The 17,652-nt window shown below is 55.8% G+C and overlaps 1 protein-coding gene across 9 annotated transcripts; it reads right to left on the bottom strand.

Moving 5' to 3' along the window:
- Positions 1-2,531: 2,531 nt before the first annotated feature.
- RASGRP2 (RAS guanyl releasing protein 2) lies at positions 2,532-17,348 on the bottom strand. 9 transcript variants are annotated; one of them, XM_039860187.1, is made up of 18 exons: positions 17,176-17,348; positions 14,512-14,656; positions 13,772-13,874; positions 13,189-13,251; positions 12,750-12,881; positions 11,859-12,009; positions 11,517-11,690; positions 11,234-11,350; positions 9,916-10,197; positions 9,034-9,111; positions 8,695-8,817; positions 8,282-8,397; positions 5,018-5,159; positions 4,710-4,746; positions 4,157-4,333; positions 4,012-4,077; positions 3,275-3,338; positions 2,534-3,114 (listed from the first exon to the last, which is right to left on the bottom strand). In XM_039860187.1, the coding sequence occupies exons 2-17, from the start codon at positions 14,582-14,584 to the stop codon at positions 3,280-3,282; spliced, it is 1,893 nt and encodes a 630-aa protein (XP_039716121.1). In that variant the 5' UTR covers positions 14,585-14,656; positions 17,176-17,348; the 3' UTR covers positions 2,534-3,114; positions 3,275-3,279. The 9 variants fall into 9 exon arrangements, with proteins under 9 accessions (XP_039716126.1, XP_039716121.1, XP_039716122.1 ...); XM_039860188.1 differs by lacking the exon at positions 17,176-17,348 and adding an exon at positions 16,024-16,297; XM_039860186.1 differs by lacking the exon at positions 17,176-17,348 and adding an exon at positions 15,754-15,967.
- Between the last annotated feature and the right edge of the window lie 304 nt (positions 17,349-17,652).

Genomic DNA, 17,652 nt, shown 5'->3' with positions numbered 1-17,652 from the left:
GTAGACCTAGGCGCTTGGGGTTTCCCAACTTTGCCTCACAGGAATCCCAGAGTTTGACCTTTGATCCCCAGTCCTGCCTGGAATCCTGGAGTGGGGTAGGAGTAGGTCGAGGGTCAGGATCAAGACTGCACATTGCCAGGACCACTGACAACCTTGAGTTTCAGAGTGAGTGTGACGCTGGGGCGAATTCTTCCCTGTGAGGGCATCTGCATCACAGTGCATATACATTAGTGTGGGAGGAAGGGGACACCCCTTCACTCACTCAGCCAGTGAAAGGTGGACCTGGCACCTAGTGTGCGTACCACAAAGTTGGAATGAAGTGTGTGTGTGTGTGTGTGTGTGCGTGGTGTGTGTGTGTGTGTGTGTGTGTGTGTGTGTGTGTCAGACCATTCTGCCAGCTCCCTCCAGGACCCTAATTTCTTTTGCAGGGTCTGTGATCTGCACAGCAGTGGTAGTTGGCACTTCCTTAGCCAGAGGAACTTGCAAGAACGCTCACACTCAACCACTAATGCATGCATAGGCACAAAGGGCACACTCGCAGCCAGGCACGACTATCAATGTGCACACAGACATTCCCAAAGGGACACTCAGAGACAGCTGCAGAATGCCCATGATGATAAGACACCCACAGGAAGCACATGCTTGTTGAAGAACATACACAAACTCGTGCATACAGGTACCTACACACTCAGAGACAAATGCGTGCCCAGGGGAACAGGCGCACACAGAGCCTGCCCACGGGATCATCCTGCCCCCTGAGGCACTTTGCATAGAGTGGTCAATCACTCAGTAAGTCTCCCTTCTCATCTTGTCAGGGGATGAGAGCAGGACTAGGCTACAGGGAGTGTTTCTTAGGGGTAAGGAGGAGAGATCTCTGAGCCAGATCCCAGACCTGGGGCCTGCTCTGACCTTGGAGAGACCCTCAGGCTGGCCTCACAAAGACCACTAAAGGAGCCAGAGAATGGGAACTGCTGAGTCAGGGCCTGTGGATATGAAATCGCCTCTCTGACCCCATAACCCACTGCCCCACACATCCCTATGGCTCCTCTCCCTGCAATCTACACACACACACACACATGTCTGCCAGGCACCAGGGCCTAGATGGACAGACAGACAGGTACAGTGACTCACAGACTGTCTCTCAGACCCTTACAGATGGGTGTGGGAAGTCGTGGGGGAAGGGCAGGGGCAGGAAAGAACGTGAGAGTGAGCATTTGTCTCCTGTCCCCACCCCTAGCTCCTTGGACCACCATTGCCCGTCAAGGGCAGAAAAGGTTACCTGGCAGCTGCTGTACCTCCCCGCCCCTCCCCCAGCTACTAAGATACTCTCAAGGACTGCTAGTTGAGACTGCATGATACAGTTAGGACCCACCCCCTCAAGACACCCTCCTCAACAGGTCCCCACCCAATGTGGCCCTTCTCTTGTGCAAAGTTCAGTGGGGACACATGGTAGAAGGGAAATGCAGCAAAAACAGCGTGCGTGTGTGTGCACACACATGCACACACACGCACAGCATGTGAAGCTTATACACCAGATTCACACGTGCGACCATGAAAAGACAGTCCCACGTCACACTCCCAGGTGGGGTTTCCCTGGACACATCTTCGCACACACACACACTGGGAAGAGGCCAGGCTGGGGCTGGGGGCGGCAGGAAGGGAAGCCGACCAGGCTACAGGGACGGAGGCAGCATGGGAGGCGGGCGGCTCAGGGAGCGAGCTGCTCTTCACAACACAATCGCTGTCTGTTGTTATAGCAACTCAGCCCCCAAATCGTGAAACGGATATTACAGCCTTGAGAGGGGGAAGGGCGGGAGGGGGCTGAGGACTAAAGGAGGGACAGAAGGAGGGGGAACCCAAATGAGGACAAGGCTGGGGCCCCCCAACCCGGGTCTGAAAAGTAAGAGGGTGGGAGGAGACCCCCAAATGAGGAGTAGGCCAGGGGTGTGCGGTCTCAAAGGGGGAGATGGCATGGGGTCAGGGAACCCTGAGGGAGGGGGCTGAGGCCACTGCCAGCTCTGCAGATATTGTGCTTTGCAGGCAGGAGTTGAAGTGCTCAAGCCTCCACCCCTGACACCACCCACAGCTGCTGTAGGACAGGTCCCAGCTTGGGAGGCCGGGGAGGTAGCTCCTACCCCGAGCTGCTGTCTGGAGTCTCTGGACACCAAGGGCTGGCTTTGAACCTTTAGAAGACCCCCATTCCCCTTCCTCACCCAGACCAGCCTTAGAAGTGTCCTTAGCCTTCCTCAGGTAGCAGTGACCCCCAAAACCTCTGTGCTGCAAACCCAGGAGGGAGGAGCTGGGTTGGGAGAGGCCACAGGAGGCTGAGAGCAGGATCAATATGCATTTCCTCTGGAAGTCACTGTCCTTCTGGGCTGGCAGCAGCACCAGGCCAGGAGGCTGCAAGTCCGAGGAATGCAGCCCCCACTCTGAGACAGGAAAGCTTCCCAGGCCCCTACCTCCCTTCCCCCACAGCCAGCACTCTGAGCTGCCCTCTCCCTCCCATGATACTCTGCAGTGGCTCCCCATTGCTGGGAAGTATTCAGACAGGAGCTGAAAGGCTACCCGTCAAGCAAGGGAATTTCAGCTATGGGCTGAAGGCTATGTTTGCGCCTGATCACTGAGCCCAACAATTCTGGGTGCAAAGATGTGTTCGTTTCAAGTTTTAGAGTCCCCAAGATTCTTAGACTCCTTGAGACTTCGGATCCTCTCTAAGATGCTTATGTTCCAAGGTTTTCTGGTTCTAAGGTTCTATCCCTCAGGATTCTAGTCCCCCGACCCAGATTCCAAACACATGAGATTCCAGATCGCCCAAGATTCTCCAACTATAAAGTTCTGGACTCCAAGACTCTAGCCCCTTTGATCGCAGCCCCCTGTCCCCCCTCGAGGATTCTAGGCTCTGATGGTCCAGATTCATGACACGGGCCTTTTTATTCCATCTGGAAAATACAAATATTCACAAGAGTCTGTACAACCTTAGGGACCCCAGCCCTGGCCCTGCCCTCAACCGCATGCCACCCTCACATCCCGCCCCCCCAGCCCCAGCACCCAGGCTCCCTGCTCTGCTCGAGGTCTGGTCTCCCAGTCAGGCAGGAGTGCTCGATCCAGTCACAGCTGGGAAGAGAAAAACAGAGGTACTGAGGAAGACCCGATCCCCAAATGTAGGAGTCTGCCTGACCTGGGCCATTCAGACAGAGCGCCCCTCTCCCACATCCCCCCCCACTCCCCCAGCCCTCTGTGGGGAGGCTCTGGCACAGGCTGTGGGCTGACTCACCATCATTACAAGTGGATGTCAAACACGCCATCCTCCACAGTCTGTACCTCCTCTTCTCGGATCTCTGCAGGGAGGGGGGATCACAGGACCAACTCTTGGGTCCCTGTGTCCTCAGCAGCCTTTCCCCCACTCACAGGAGGCACCTCACCCCATCCCAGAAGCAGACTCATCCACCAAGATGCAGTTCACTGGATGACCAAATGGCCCAATTTTTAAGGCTCTTTCTCTGGGATTTCATTTTGCCGCAGCTTTTTCACAGTCACAGATTTGTCAGTGTAGTTTGCTTAAATATCAATTTTGCGTGTGTTATACATTTTAGACCCTGGCACGTCTGGAAGGCTCGATGCGAATGGTTTTATCTTTTCTATTTTGAGGACTTAGGCCAATCTGAACGGTTGTGGTCAACTCCCTTAGACACCAGTTTAACATAGTTGTTCAGACTACTCTCAGCAAAATAATCATTGGAGGAATTGTCATTCAGCAAACTGACCTAAAACCACCAGAGACCCCAAGAGAGCTGCCGGGAGATTTGGGGGCAAGGGACTGTTCTCAGAATGGCCTCCAGAGCAGCCAAAAAGGAAACTGTAGGCAAATGGCCCTCTCCAATCCCTTGTCAATCCCCCTAACAAAATAAGAGTGAGACTGGAATCTTGAAGTCTCTTTCAATTTTACTCTTCTATAGAGTCTCTCGGCTTCAGAGGGACGGGGGTTCCTTGGACACCTTCTGGCCCTCTTACCTGTCCAACCTTTCTTCATTGCCCCACCAAAATAAGAGAATTTCAAGCTCTGGAATGGTTTCCATCCTGGATAAGTTAAGACTTTACCACAATGGCCCTGCTTCCCTGCCCCACTCCCTCGATACAAAACGAGGCCCTTTCTTACCTGGAGGCCGGGAGCCTCGCCTGCCCGGGCGGGGCAGGGAGAAGCTGAAGGCGCGATGGTGGGTGTGTGTGGGTGAGGGTGAGGATGCAGACCCCTCCAGACTCACACTCTGGGCCCGGCGCCGGCACTCAACTGACAGGCGATCCTTGCATTGCTTGTGGCAGGTCACGCCACAGGCTGGGGGAGGCAGATGGGGAACCCGGCCAGGGCCATTGGTCAGAACGCGCCCCCATCCCATTCTCCGGGCCTGCCCCTTTCCCCAGGTTCCTTTGCTCCCGAGCGGCTGCCCCACCAAAACAAGAGCCTCCTTCCAAAGTGCTCTCTTCATCCCACTTGCCAGTCTATGCCCCCTCCAAAGTTCTCTGTTTCCGGGCAGCTGCCTCACCAAAATTAAAGCGCTCTTAAAAGCTACCCCCTACACATGGAACCATCACGCCTCTCTGTCTTGAAGGTACTTCACTCCTTTGCAATTGCCCCACCAAAATAAAGAATCTCCACCCAGACAGTAACTCTTCCAGAAAAACAGCCCAGCAGCCCTGCCATTCCATCTCACCTCGGCATTTGAGGCCCTGCTTGTAGATGCCCAGGATCTGAAATAGAGGAGGGGCCGCGCTGGGAAATGGGATTTAGAGGTGATGACTCTACTTCCTTCTCAAGGTTAGGGACTGGGGCCCACCCTCTCCGGGTCCTTATAGCCCCTCAGGGTTAGGTGTAGAACAGCAAGAGGAGAAGCAGGTGGAATTCATGAGGCTTGCCTCGGCTGAGAAGGCTCTGGCAGGGGCGGGTCCAAAAGGGAGGGTGGGGCGGGGAGCGAGTGGGTGGGGCCAGGGCTGGAGAGGCGTGGCTAGGCCGGGGGCTCACCAGGGCCTTGCAGTGGCGGCAGGCAACCGGGCGTAAGGAGTTGCTCTCGTGGAAGTTGTGTACGAAGCCCATGCGGCCTCCCAGCACGGAGCTGGAGCGCAGGAAGTAGGAGACCATCTCCTCCCTGCTGATGCAGCCATCCCTGTCGGGGGAGGGGGAGCACCTAAGTTTGGGCTCTCCCCAGGACCACCTACCCCCGGCCTAACCCATCCCACTGGGAAAACCCCCTACCAAATAAAAGTTCCTCACCAAAGTCCTGATTTTCGACCCGTGGTGCAGGAAAGAGAAAATACACTAGACTTGGAGTCAGGCAGGTGCAGTGGCTGCCACTAACTAGTTGTGTGGTCTCTGGCAATCACTTCTCCTGGGTTTCCTCCTCCAGAAAAAAATGGGGATTATAATTCCTGCCCTGCCACTTCACAGAGTTGGTGTGTAAACAAAAAAAAGCTGCGCGTTCTCCCCTGGGATTATCAGCCTCTGTTTCCCAAAGTGAGCTCTGCGGAACACGAGTTGGGGGCCCTGAGAATTAAGAGAACTCTGATGTGTTCTGGGGCCAGGTAAGACCGGGAACAGCTGCACTTGCCTCATCCTTGCATAATCCTGCCAGAAAGACACCTGTAATCAATGTTTCCCACATTATCCAGGGCTTCCCACAGAACACTTTTTTCACCTATTATCATATTTCAGAAAAAGAGTGAGCATGTGCTCTGGAGAGAGACAGATCTCAGTTCGAAGTTTGGCTCCACTACTTTCTGGCCGTGCGACCTCGGTCTGGTTAAACTCCCTGTGCCTCAGTTTCTTCTATAAGTGGGGGTAATGATAGTTCCTACACCTCAGGGGGTTTATTGCACATGAAGCATTGACAACAGTGTCTGTGTAGTTAATAGGTCCCAGGCTACCAGGAGCTATTTCTGTCAGGACTGGTTCTTGCTGGGAACTCCCACCTACTGTATCTGGGGTTCCGTGATGTGATCCAGGTGGTCCCTCAAATCAATGGGGCATTGGGACAACTGGCCAGTTAGAACACAAGATAAGCCTGGATTTCTACTGTGCATGAAAACTAAATTCCCACTGAATTGAAAACATTAATGTAAAAAATAAAAATTATCAAAGCATTGGAAAATGTATAAGAGAATAATTTTGTAATCTTGGGGTGGGGGGGTGAGGGTCTTCCTACACGTAGCACAAATCTAAGAAGCCATAAAGGAAAAGACTGACATTTTGAGCACACAAAAAATTTTTTTAAACTTTATATGGGAAAAGACAACATAAATGACAGACAGGGAGAAAATATTTGCCAACACATTCAACAGGAAAGAGTTAATATCCATTAACAGAAATTCTAAAAAATCAATGAGAAAAAGACCAACAACCCAGTGGAATAATGGACAAAGACTATGAATAGGCAATTAACAGAAGAAATATAAGTGGCCAATAAACATATGAAAAGATATCCTACCCCCACTCGTATTAAAGAAATGTGAATTTTAACCAAGACACCATTTGCCAATTAGACTGGCAAAATTGTAAAGCTTATTATAGCATCCACTCTTGGCAAGGAAGTTGGGAAATGGGCACTCATTTGCTGCTGATGGGGGTGCAAGCTGGCACAACCTTGCCTGAGGTCACTTTGGCAGTCTCTCTCCTAATTTAGAATGTGCATATTTTTTGATCCAATTATCCCACTTCTAGGAATTTCTCCTACAGAATCAGTGGCCTGAGTGCATCTCTACAAAGATGTTCACAGCAGCCTGCTGTATATTAATAGCAAAAAACCGGGAAGAGTACACGTCCATCAGCAGGAGAAGGGTGAAGTAAAGGATGGCCCAGCCTCACCGTGGAATACTCCGAAGCTGTTCTAAAGAGTGAGGTAGTTCCGCATGAACTGGCGTGCAAAGATGTCCATGATAAAGGTTTAAGTGAAAAACAAAAGCAAAAAAAGCCAGGCGTGCGGTGCCATCAGGACAGTGACGACAACATCAACAACAACAAAACAAAACAAAATACTGAAAACCGTACTGCCACAAATACCTAGGTGCTGGTTAAAATAGATCAAAAATCGCTTTAAATGCATAGGTGAGTTTGCAAGAATTGGAAGCCCCCAAGTTCCAGAGACAGAAAGGGAGCTTCAAGCTGAGGCAGTGAGTTGGAGCCAGACACTGCGCAGCTGCCCCAGGAGAAGTTGCTGGTCTCCTCCTGGTGAGCCAGGTGCTGGGTTTTGATACCCAACAAGGGGCCTGCAGGTGGCGGGGAGTTAAGGCTGAGACGTCTGCATGAAGCTGGGGCCTCAAAGGCCGCCAAGGGCTGCATCCTCATTGAAAGTGTGGCCTGAAAAATAATCCACCCACGAACCCAAGGAGATAAATGGAACTCTGTCTCAACTCTGGGTGGAGAAAGCAAGTACAATAAACACCACGGGCAGAGCTAAATTTATGCTATAATCCTGTTTGTCCATAACACGAACACAGGCAACAAAATCTATATCGATTTATACATGCATGGGGAAAAAAGACTGGAAGGATACACACACTGCCAGACCAGGAACATTTCTAACGGCGTTACTAAGGGCATAACCTTTACCGATGGAAAAGGAGCAAGAGAACTTTCCACTTCTTACTTTATACCCTCTGTTCACCACAAATCTATTTTATAACCTGGATTTTTTTTTTTTAATCAACCGGGGATTTTTGCAATATGGAAAAGAAAAACAGATTTTAAAAATATGGATTAACACGAAAAATAACTCGACCTGAGATAGACTATAAATTTTGATTGGAATTTCATCTTCTCAGCTGAATAGGGGTATGAACGTGGTTGCAGGGGACACACTTAACCTACTTCAGAGAACCAGCTGTTTGTCCAAATTGTCAGCTTGTGAATTGTTGATAAGCAAGTGGGTGCTGCTAATTGCAGGCCTTTCTTATCTACTCATTAAAACGAGCTACCCAGGAATTCAACTTGCCCACACTTTTTGCCAGCTGTGAACTCCACAAATAAAATGGAACTTGTGTAGCAATAGTCCTCAGGCCACAGTCTTTGTAAGATCCTAGTGGAGCCCGCATCTGTCTGAATGAGTGAGGTAACCTTGTGCCTCCGCAGCCGCAACCCCCCGCCCAATCACCGGACTAGGAGCCCCTCCCCACATTGGTGGCTTCCTCTGCCAAGATCATTTGGTCCAATGGCCTGATCTTGCACAAGAAGAAACTGAAACCCAAGAGGAAGTGAGCCTGCCTTCCCTCTCCCCCAGTCCCCAGCCCTCCTCACTGGTTCTGGTCCAAGTCCCCAAAGGCGCTGAGGTAAGGGAAGTTCCCACGGATGATCTGGAACTCTTCCTGTGAGATGTGGCCGTCTCCATCGACATCAAAGTTCCGGAACACAGACTGGAGGACACAGAGGGACACGTAGGGGCAGGAAGATAAAAGGATCCGTCCTGCCCACATTCCCAGTTCATGTTACGAAGGGTGTCTCGAATGCTGGCGGCTGTCCATCTCCCCCACCATACCCCCACCCAACCCCACCCATCGGCTATGCCCATGCCTTCTGGAGACTGAGTGCTGGCCCATGACCATGGCACTAGTGGTGGCTTCCGAGGTGGTACCTGGCAAAACCCACCTTGATCGACCACTACGGACTTAGCCCCTTACCCCTCAGGCTCCGCAGCTGTCCGCTAGTCTCACCTCCACCATTTTCTCGATGTGTTCCACCATGAGTGCCTGATCCAGCTTGGGTTTGGCAGCTGCAGTCCACTCTTCCAGCACTGGGGCCCGGGGTGGTGGGGTGCAGCTCGTAGGGCTGGTGGGCTGTGGGAATGGTCAGGACTGAGCGAAGGCCAGAGGTGAGGGAGCCCCGGGCCCAGGGGAGCAGAGAGGAGAAGGTCTGGGGGGAAGAAAGCCTGGACAACAGGCAGGACAGGTGAGGGAGCCGCTCCTGCCCTCACATCCTGGGCTTCTCAGGCAGGGGCGGAGGAGGGTAGGAAGAGGGTGGACGAGGTGGGGAAGCGGGGTTCTCTCCCTCACCGAGGACTTGGAGCGTGGCTCCCTCTGCAGGGACAGTTGGTAGAGCTCGTCTTCCGTCTGATACTGATCCAGAGACACCTGTGACACAGGTCTGATCACTCACCGGCCCCTGCTCTCTCAGGAGCACACCGCCCAAAACTCAGGGTCACACAGTTCCACCTGAAGGCTGCAGCTCAGCCCCAGGCCCAGTCCCAGAAGCTCGACTCAGGACAAAGGACAGCTCAGAACACACCCCAGCAACCACATGCCAGCCTAGCACACAGACAAGAACCCAAGCTTGGCTCTAAACCTTGAGCATAACACACTGCCAAGATCTCAGTCAAGAATCCAGGTCAGAACCCAGCCTAGAGCTCTGAAATTCACCCACAACCTAGAACCCAACCTAGCATCCAGAATCCAGCTCAGATTTCAACCCTGATCTCAGTCCAGAGAATAGCTTAAGAATTCACTCTAAACCCAAAACCTAAGCCCCAGTCCAATGTCTAGAAACATATTCAAATCTACACTAGAACCCAACTCTAACTCTAAACCTCAAAACCAAGTCCAAGGTCAAGTCCAGAACCTCAGAGCTCAGGACCATGTTTAGAAACTATCCCTACATGCAGAATTCAGAGCTTGGCCCCAAACCTTGAACATGACCCACTGATAGGAACTCAACCCAGGGCCCAGGCCCAGCCTCAAGCCCACACATCAGCCTCGAGATCAGACCTCAGTCCACAGCCTATGTAATGCCTAGAATTCATCTCAGAGTTCACTATAAACCCTGGAGCCCAGTCCAGATCTCAATCTCTTGGCCAGAACCGAGAAGCCAAGGCCGAGCCCATGGCCTTGTGTAAAACCAGGACCGGGTGTGGGCATCAACCCTGGCACCTGGCCCCTCACCGTGAGCAGGCTCAGCAGGTCAGGGTTGGCCTGCACTGGTGGCCGAAGGCTGGTCACCATGGCCAGCTCCTCCAGGATGCTGAAGAGCTGCTTCATCTTGGCCCCATTAAGTCGGGTCCGGGCAGGGTCCAGCCAGTCAGGCAATGCCAGCTGCAGGGCCACCAGGTCTTTGAGGTGCACGCCCAGGATGGGAAAACGGAAGCCCACACAGGCTGCCAGCCGGCGCCGGTAGTTGCCATAGTTGCCAGTGGCCGTCACTAATTCTGTCAGACCTTCCCAGAGCTGGGGGGCAGAGGGCAGAAGGTCACACACACACGCACACATACGCACACATCATTGGCTCAACCATCCTCCCCCGTCGGCCCTGAAAATGTGGGAGAGGATGAGGATCAGAGTCAAGGATGGGTAAAAGGTCAAAATCCTTCCTCACTGTCCCCCAACACTGGTTCCCTGAGCCCCTGAGGATCAGAGTTCATAGGTCACAAATTCAAGGGAATACCCATTGCATCTGGCCTGGCCATAGATTATCATCAACATTTAACAGGAGAAGAAACTGAGGCTCAGGGAGGCAAAGCAGCACAGGACAATAATCTAGAAGAGTGTTCTTAGGTGTGTTGTTCATAACCATCCAAACTGGAAAAACTCCAAATGTTCAAAAGTAGAGTAGATAGATGAATTGGAATGGACCGACAATAAAATATTAAACGGTACTAGAAATGAATGAATAAATTGCTCCACAGAACAGAAAGCGAGAATGAAAGATTTAAAATAACATATACAACATGATACCATTCATAGAAAGTTCAAAAACAGGCAACAAAAAACCCGCATCATTTGGGATGCATTCACAGGTGGTAAAGCTAAGAAAAGCAAGGTCATCATTGTTACAAAAGTCATGACATTGGTTACCTCTGAAGGGGAGGGAGTTATGTTCTAAGGTGCTGGGAGCTTCAGGGGCTGGCAGTGTTCTATTTCTTGACCTGGGTGGTGGTTACACAGGTGTTTTCTTTATTTTTCTTTAAACTGTACATATGTTTTACATACTTTTCTATATGTATGTCACCCAATATGTTTAACGAAAGGAGAAAGCACGAGCTTTGGAGTCAGGCAGACCTGTGCACCCCCACTCTGTCGCTTTCATTGTGTAACCTGGGAAGAACATTTAATCCTTCCGAGCCTCAGTTTCCTCATAGGTCAAGTGAGAGCAGGGGGGCCCAGCGCTTGCCGCTGAGAGTTCCAAAGGAGGCCAGACCTGGGGAGGCCAGCCCAGGGCTTGGCGAGGCTGTTCCCCTGACCCCCCACCCCCGGTCCCAAGCACCTTGATGGTCTCAGGGCTGACGTGGCTGTGGGTCTCCTTGAGGCGGGAGATGGAGCTGTGGCTCAGGCCCCCGACTACTGCCATCAGCGTGTTGAAGTTCTGCAGCTGTAGCAGCTTCTGGGAGACAAAGTGAGATGGGGCGGGGGGCCACTGAGCGGACCCAGAATTTGGCACGGATTTTCTGGAGAGGAGGCAGTGGTTTCATGGAAAGGAGGGAGGACTCAGCACACTAGCAATTGGGGAGGAAGGGGCGGGGTAGGAAGGGTGGGGGAGGGGTGGGCACCTCTGCCACGTGGACGAAGTGCTTGATAACCAGGGCCCGCTGTGGGGCTGTGGGCTTGCTGAGAATCATGAGCTGCACCCACTGTGACACACTGTTGAAGAGGGAGATGAATCGCTCCAGGACAGGGTTGTCCACGGTGCAGCCGTGAGTCACGAAACTGTGATAGTCCTGGAACTGGGGGCAGGCGTGGCCTCAGCACCCTGTGGGCTCCTCTCCTCACCCACGGCAACTCCTCCCCTCCAGCCACCCGCCCTGTGACCCCACCTATCCCAGAGAAACTGCCTCTCCTGGGAACCCCTCCCAGCCCATACTCCACCCCTGACCAAAGGCCCTCGGCCGCACCAGGATCTTGCAGAATGAGCGATACTCCAGGTAAGTGAGATGCTCCGCCAGCTCCATGGGCTCCAGGTGGTCGAACAACAGGGACATCTTGCGCTTTTTCTGTCCCACGGGGTTCCGCTGGGTCACCTGCCTCTTCCACTTGTATGTGGGGCTGGGGGAGCAGGGGCAGTGAGCCCTTTGCTGGAAATGCCCCACACTCACGTAGACACGCCACTCGAGCTAACTGAGAACCTCCACGATGTCCCCAGTCCCAGAACTCCTGCAATCTCCCCCTTGTCATGTACTCTACACATGATTATGGAAGACGTACTCTGTGCCAGGCACTGTGCTAGGCGCTGGGGGTACAGAGATGAGCAAGACACGGTTCCTGCCCCCGAGGAGCTCACAGGCTACTGAGGGAGACAGACACAGAAACAAACAATCATAAAACAGTGTGGCACGCGTACAGGTCTTCGCACAAAGTGCCACGTGGGAACAGAGGGGGGAACAAATTCTGCCCTGGAAGGGCCGGGGACTTCAGCGCCCACAGACATTTCACATTTGAGCTGAGCATGGTAACACAGAGAGTGGAGGGGAACAATGGTGAGCAGAGCATCGTGGTGGGAAAGGGCGCAGGGCCGGAGGATGGTGAGTGGACCCCTGCAGCTGCAGGATGAGGTGCATGGGATGGATGCTGGGCTGTGGAAGATGAGGCACAGATGCCAAGCTGGCCCAAGACTATGAGAGGCCTTAATCCCCAGCTGAGACATTTTGAAGGTGACAGAGAACCGTAGAAGGTTTTTAAGCAAGAGAGTGACATGACCCTCACTGACTCAATTCAACAAACATTTATTAAGAGCAGACAGTGCAGGGATGAAGAGTGCCCCCCAGCCCCGAGAGCCCCCCACGCACACGCTCTCAATGTCGATGAGGCTGCTGTGCCTCCGGTTCCCTTCTTGGTCCAGCAGAGCCTTCAGCTCCTTGATCTGCTCAGCGAGCTCATGGTTCAAGTCGAACTCTGCTGGGAATGCTGAGATCCAGTACCTGCAGGGGGTTGGGAGTCACCCAAGGCAGCCCTTCCCCCATCATTCCCTGGCGTAGTTCCCCATAAAGGGGGAAAGAGCCTCAAACTGTGGTGGTTCCCCTCTCCCACTTCCCATAAGCAGATCAGAAAACCCAGCCCAGGACCAGGAAGGGGCCTCTGGCAGCACACCCACCATGGACAGAGCCTGGGGCAAACCTGCCTGACCAACTCCCAGAACCGGGTCTTCCCACTCCTTCAGTCCAGTGTGAAACCTGAGAGATGGAAAGCAGAGGAAGGAGAGGACGGTGTCCCAGGAGGAAGACTCACCTGACCAAGTGGCATGTTTTCACCTGCAGCGAACTGGAGTTGTCCTTCCGGGATTGTTGGTAAGTGAAGGAGAGTTAAGGAAAACCAAGATGCAGCCTAACTCTAGAAAGGCAGGCAAATGATGGGGCCTGATTCTAGGAGACATGCTGGGGGCGGGGTCTGGGGTGTGGGCAGGGGCCGAGAAGCTCTGGGTAAGGGCTGAAGGAGGGGGGTGAGGTGAGCTTTGGGAAGAAATCGTCGAAGGGAAGGGGGCTAGGTTCTGGGGGTGGCTGAGAGCAGGGCCTAGGCTCTGGGAGAGAGGCAAGAGGTGGACTGGGCTGGCAGTAGGGACGAGTCCTAGACTGTAGGGAGGGAGAGGGTAAGGCCTAGGTTGGGGAGAGAGTCAGGGGCGGGGCTGAGCCTAGACGGGAGGAAAGGGGTGGAGCCTAGGCCCTAGAGGGAGGCTGAGCCAAGCCAGAATTCTGGGACGCTGCAGGAGGGGCCCATGCTCGCCTAGTGAAGCCCATTCTCCACCTGAGCTGGGCAGCGGGCCTTGCTGGGGAACTAGGACCGCAGAGCCCTCGGCGAGACCAGCGAAGGATATATGTGAAGCAGTTTTGCCGCCAACTGAGAGGAAGGGATGTACCAGGGATGCATCATGAGGAACATGCGCACCAGCTGCGGGTCTCGCACCTTCCCGGAGTCATCTAACTCCGAGGGGTCAAAAAGAAGCCGGTTGACCCTTCGTCCCGCAGCCATGATCCCCAAACCCTATCCTGCAGCCCTCCTCCTGCTTTCCCAGACTCCGAAACCAGGAGGCGGATCAGAAAGAAGAGCTAGGGTGGGAGAGAAATAAGGCAGGATCCGAGGGACTGGAGGAGAGTGTCTGAGTCCGGCCCATCGTCCAGAGGGGAACCAGCTGGGGCGGAAGGAGCCTGGGTTCCCAGGGTCAAGAATCCAGAGGTCATTTCCTGAGTACTGGGGGGAAGGGGCACCCCTTCACCAGATAAGCTGCCCCACATCAGCCGGAAACAGTTCCCAGGCCGGAGATAAAGAGTTCCTCCAGAATCCCGGGGGAAACAGATAATGCTCCTCCTGTGTCAAGAGTCTACGGACCCCGTCTCTGCCTTCGACGCCAGCATACGAGGGAAGGGAAATATTTTATTTTTCTGAAGCATAGGGATCTCTTTACGATGAAGAGGATAAGATGCTTTCGTTAAAGAGGATGCAGGATGCGGCGCTGGCTGGGCTGGGTCCCGACCTGGTGCCTACCCTGGGAGGCGGGGACCCGGGTTCAGGCTCCGCGCTTGGTTCAGGCTGGGTGTGAATTTCCGTGCCACTCACCAAAGGCTTCGATGCAGCCGCGGAGCAGCTCTTCCACCGTGCAGCCCTTGTCCAGGTCTAGGGTGCCCGCCATGGCCGCCGGCGCGGGTAGGCTGGGCCAAGCTGCGCTCCGGGGTTAGATTCCCACGGGGTTCAGACCGGACCCCTGTCCGGGGAGAAGGAAAGCAGGAGTCCGCAGAGGCGCCGGCCAAGAGAGCGGCCGGAGGGCAGGAACGGGGCGTGGCGGGCACGCCCCCTGCTGGGCAGGGGCGGATCCGTCGGCTGCGGCCACTCCCTGGGTTAAACGGTCTGGCCCAGGATGGTGCAACCCACCAGTTGGGAAACCGACTCACCAAGAGGCTTCCGGCCCACCCTCAGAGTCGTGGGAGGGCCGAGGGACTCCCCAGGGATGAGGACAAGCTAGTACTCCGGGGGCTGGTTGGTGCCCTAGCCCCTCCTAGTCCCTCTTCCCCTCGCGCCCTCTTTCCAGAGGCACCTGCAGCACCCAGCAGCTAGGCTCTGTGCCCCTCCCGCTTCTCTCTCTCCACAGCCTCCCTTCCCCCGCAGGGTTATTTTGGGAACTCAGAGCCTGAGGGGACCTCGGAGGAATTTCTCTCTAGGATGGGAGGGGGGTAGGAACCCAGGCGTCCTGCCCGCTTTGCTCCCTCCCAGGCTCCCGGGAAGGGAGGCGGAGCTGTGACGGCCCCCAGGGGCCTGCCCTTGGGGAGGCAGGCTAGAGTGGAAAGGAACATTCCTGGGGCGGGGGTAGGGCTAGGGTGGGGGGAGTCTGCTGCGGCTGGGAGGGGTCAGCGGGAAGCCTGAGCCTGGGAACCGCGCGCTCCCTAAACACCTCCTCGGTGAAGGCCCCAGGAGTCCCGGCTCAGCCCTTGCACAAGCCATCTTCCTCCCCAGCCGAGGCTCCTGACCCAAGCTCCCATACCGCACAGTCGAACTGCGAGCAGGCACACAGGCGGGCCACGCTGGGGCACACAGGGTAGGGTGCCAGAAGGAGGCGCCATTGCCGTGGGGGCTGGAGAGTGCCTGTAGGACTCCACCAGCAACTCCAGTGCGGGATCGTACGCACCCATGTAAGGACAGACACTTAATCCATACCGGAGGACAGGGGCCCACATTGGGGTGCAAGACGCCCTGGCTCACACACACCCAGGCCTCAGGCATTCGCCTCTCATCCTCCGTGTCACACACACAATGGCACCCACACCCTGAGCACACCTGCGCAAAGGAACCCTCGGGCACACATACCCAGCTCTCTACCCCAGAATGCAAATCCATTGATGGGGCCAGCTCCCGGACCCTCTGCTCACTCCAGCGAAGCCAGCCTGGAGTTTCTCGGCCACCGCAGCGCTGACATCCACACACGTGTGCACACAAGCCAGACAGTGCGCCTACACGCATGTACACTCCCACACATGCACACACCCCCGTGGGTGCGCGCACACACGCCCATTACGCCCTCCCCTTCATCCGCGGTCTAGGGCCAGCCAGGCAGCCCAGTACCCTAAGACCCCTCACCTCAGCCGCTGGCAGAGCCTTTACCCCACGGAAAGGTACCCCGCCCCTACACATACTCCCCCGGGCTGGGCAGAGGGGGCGGGGGTTCCTCCACGGAGTTCTGGCGGACTTTTCCTGGGAGCCACCCAGAGCCATCCCCTCCTCACTGCCGCTTCCTTGCTGTGTGACCTTGAGAGTCACTTGGCCTCTAGGAACCTCAATTTTCTCATCTATCAAATGGAGAGTCCGTGGAGGAAGGTCCCGCTGAGACGTGGCTGGGAAGGGCCGAGTGCGCCGCTATGCCGCCCCCTCCCGCGGGTTATCCCGGGAGCCTCTGCTCTCTCTGCAGCTCCCTCCTACCCCCAACCCGGGCCGCAGACTCCCCACCCACCAACCCACCCGCCGCCCTGGGGGGCCGCTAGGGGCCAGGCCCTCCTCTGAGCATCGTCCCGCCCGCGCTCGCTCCACTCACTCTTGGGACCCGCGTCAAGGAGCCCGCACCCGGCACGGCCAGCGCCACCTCCGTGCGCTCCCGCCCGCCGGCCTCGCTGCGGCTGCGGCTCCCGCCCGCTCTCCGCGCCGCGGCCCCGCTCCCCGCCGCCCCGCCCCCGCGCCGCGGCCGCCCCCTCCCCTCCCCGCCCTGCGCGGGGCTCCGCACTGCCGGCTGCGCCTCCCCCACTGGGGCTCCCTCTCGCCCCGCACGCGGCGGTCCCTGCGGCAGCTTAACCACTCCCCTGCTGCGCAGCCAGGAGGCCAGGGCCGCGGGCGGGGGGCTGCGCCACTGGCTGCACCGAGGGTGGGCGAGCCGAGGTTAGGCTGCGCGGGACGTGGGGTGGGGGCCCTTTCCCCCCACCTCAGATGCCCCTGTGCCCTCCGCCCTGCCTGGTGTTGGGCAGAGGAAGCCGGGAGGGGCAGGAAGCGGACTGCGGTGGGGAAGGGGCGCCCCGCCCAGCCCCCGGCCCAGGTTCCTGTTTTCGAGACAAACCGTTCCCACGGGGCTACCCCGGCCCGGGGCCCGGCATCTTCCTGCGGGCAGCGCGGGGCACAGGCCTCGTAGAGATTGGGGGCGTAAGGGCAGCAAGGTCCTGCTAAGTATGGGGGAGGGGCTAGAACAAGATGGGAGCATTTTGGGGAGAGGGGACTGTGTAGAGGGAGGAATGAAAACGCCGCTACCTGGAGACGAGACCTTGATGTCTGGGGATGTTGTGGGGGGAGTTCCAGCTCAAAGGCGGGACTGGGGCGCCGGAAGCCTGGCTCCCCAAGGGGCCAGGTTGAAAGGGGCAGCTGCAAGCTGTAGGTAGGTTCTCCGCAGCTTGGAGACTAGAAGCTTGTATGCCTAGGCCCCGGGTAGGGAGGAGCTTGGGAGGGGCAGCCGCAAGGCGGTTGGGGTCCCCACAAGCTGGGCCTAGGGGAGCCAGTAACCGTTTCCGGCCTTTGGGTTCAAACACACTCACTGTGAAACCACCCGCCCCAAATCTGCCTTTCGAGGCTTGCCCCTCCCTGCCTCGCAGCTGGTGAGGCAGGACCTCCCCTACATCTCAATCTTGGTAATGCGAGGCCTAAGAACAGGCCCTTTCAGGTCCTCAGTTTCCCCAAAATGAGGTAAGGGCAACGCTGGCATAGCGCAGTCAATGAATATCTCTCGCCCTA

This window comes from Pteropus medius, unplaced genomic scaffold, assembly GCF_902729225.1.
Source record: "Pteropus medius unplaced genomic scaffold, Ma_sr-lr_union100, whole genome shotgun sequence".
NCBI lineage: Eukaryota > Metazoa > Chordata > Mammalia > Chiroptera > Pteropodidae > Pteropus > Pteropus medius.
Note: the sequence above shows the minus strand (reverse complement) of the source record. Positions and strands in the feature narration are given on the sequence as shown.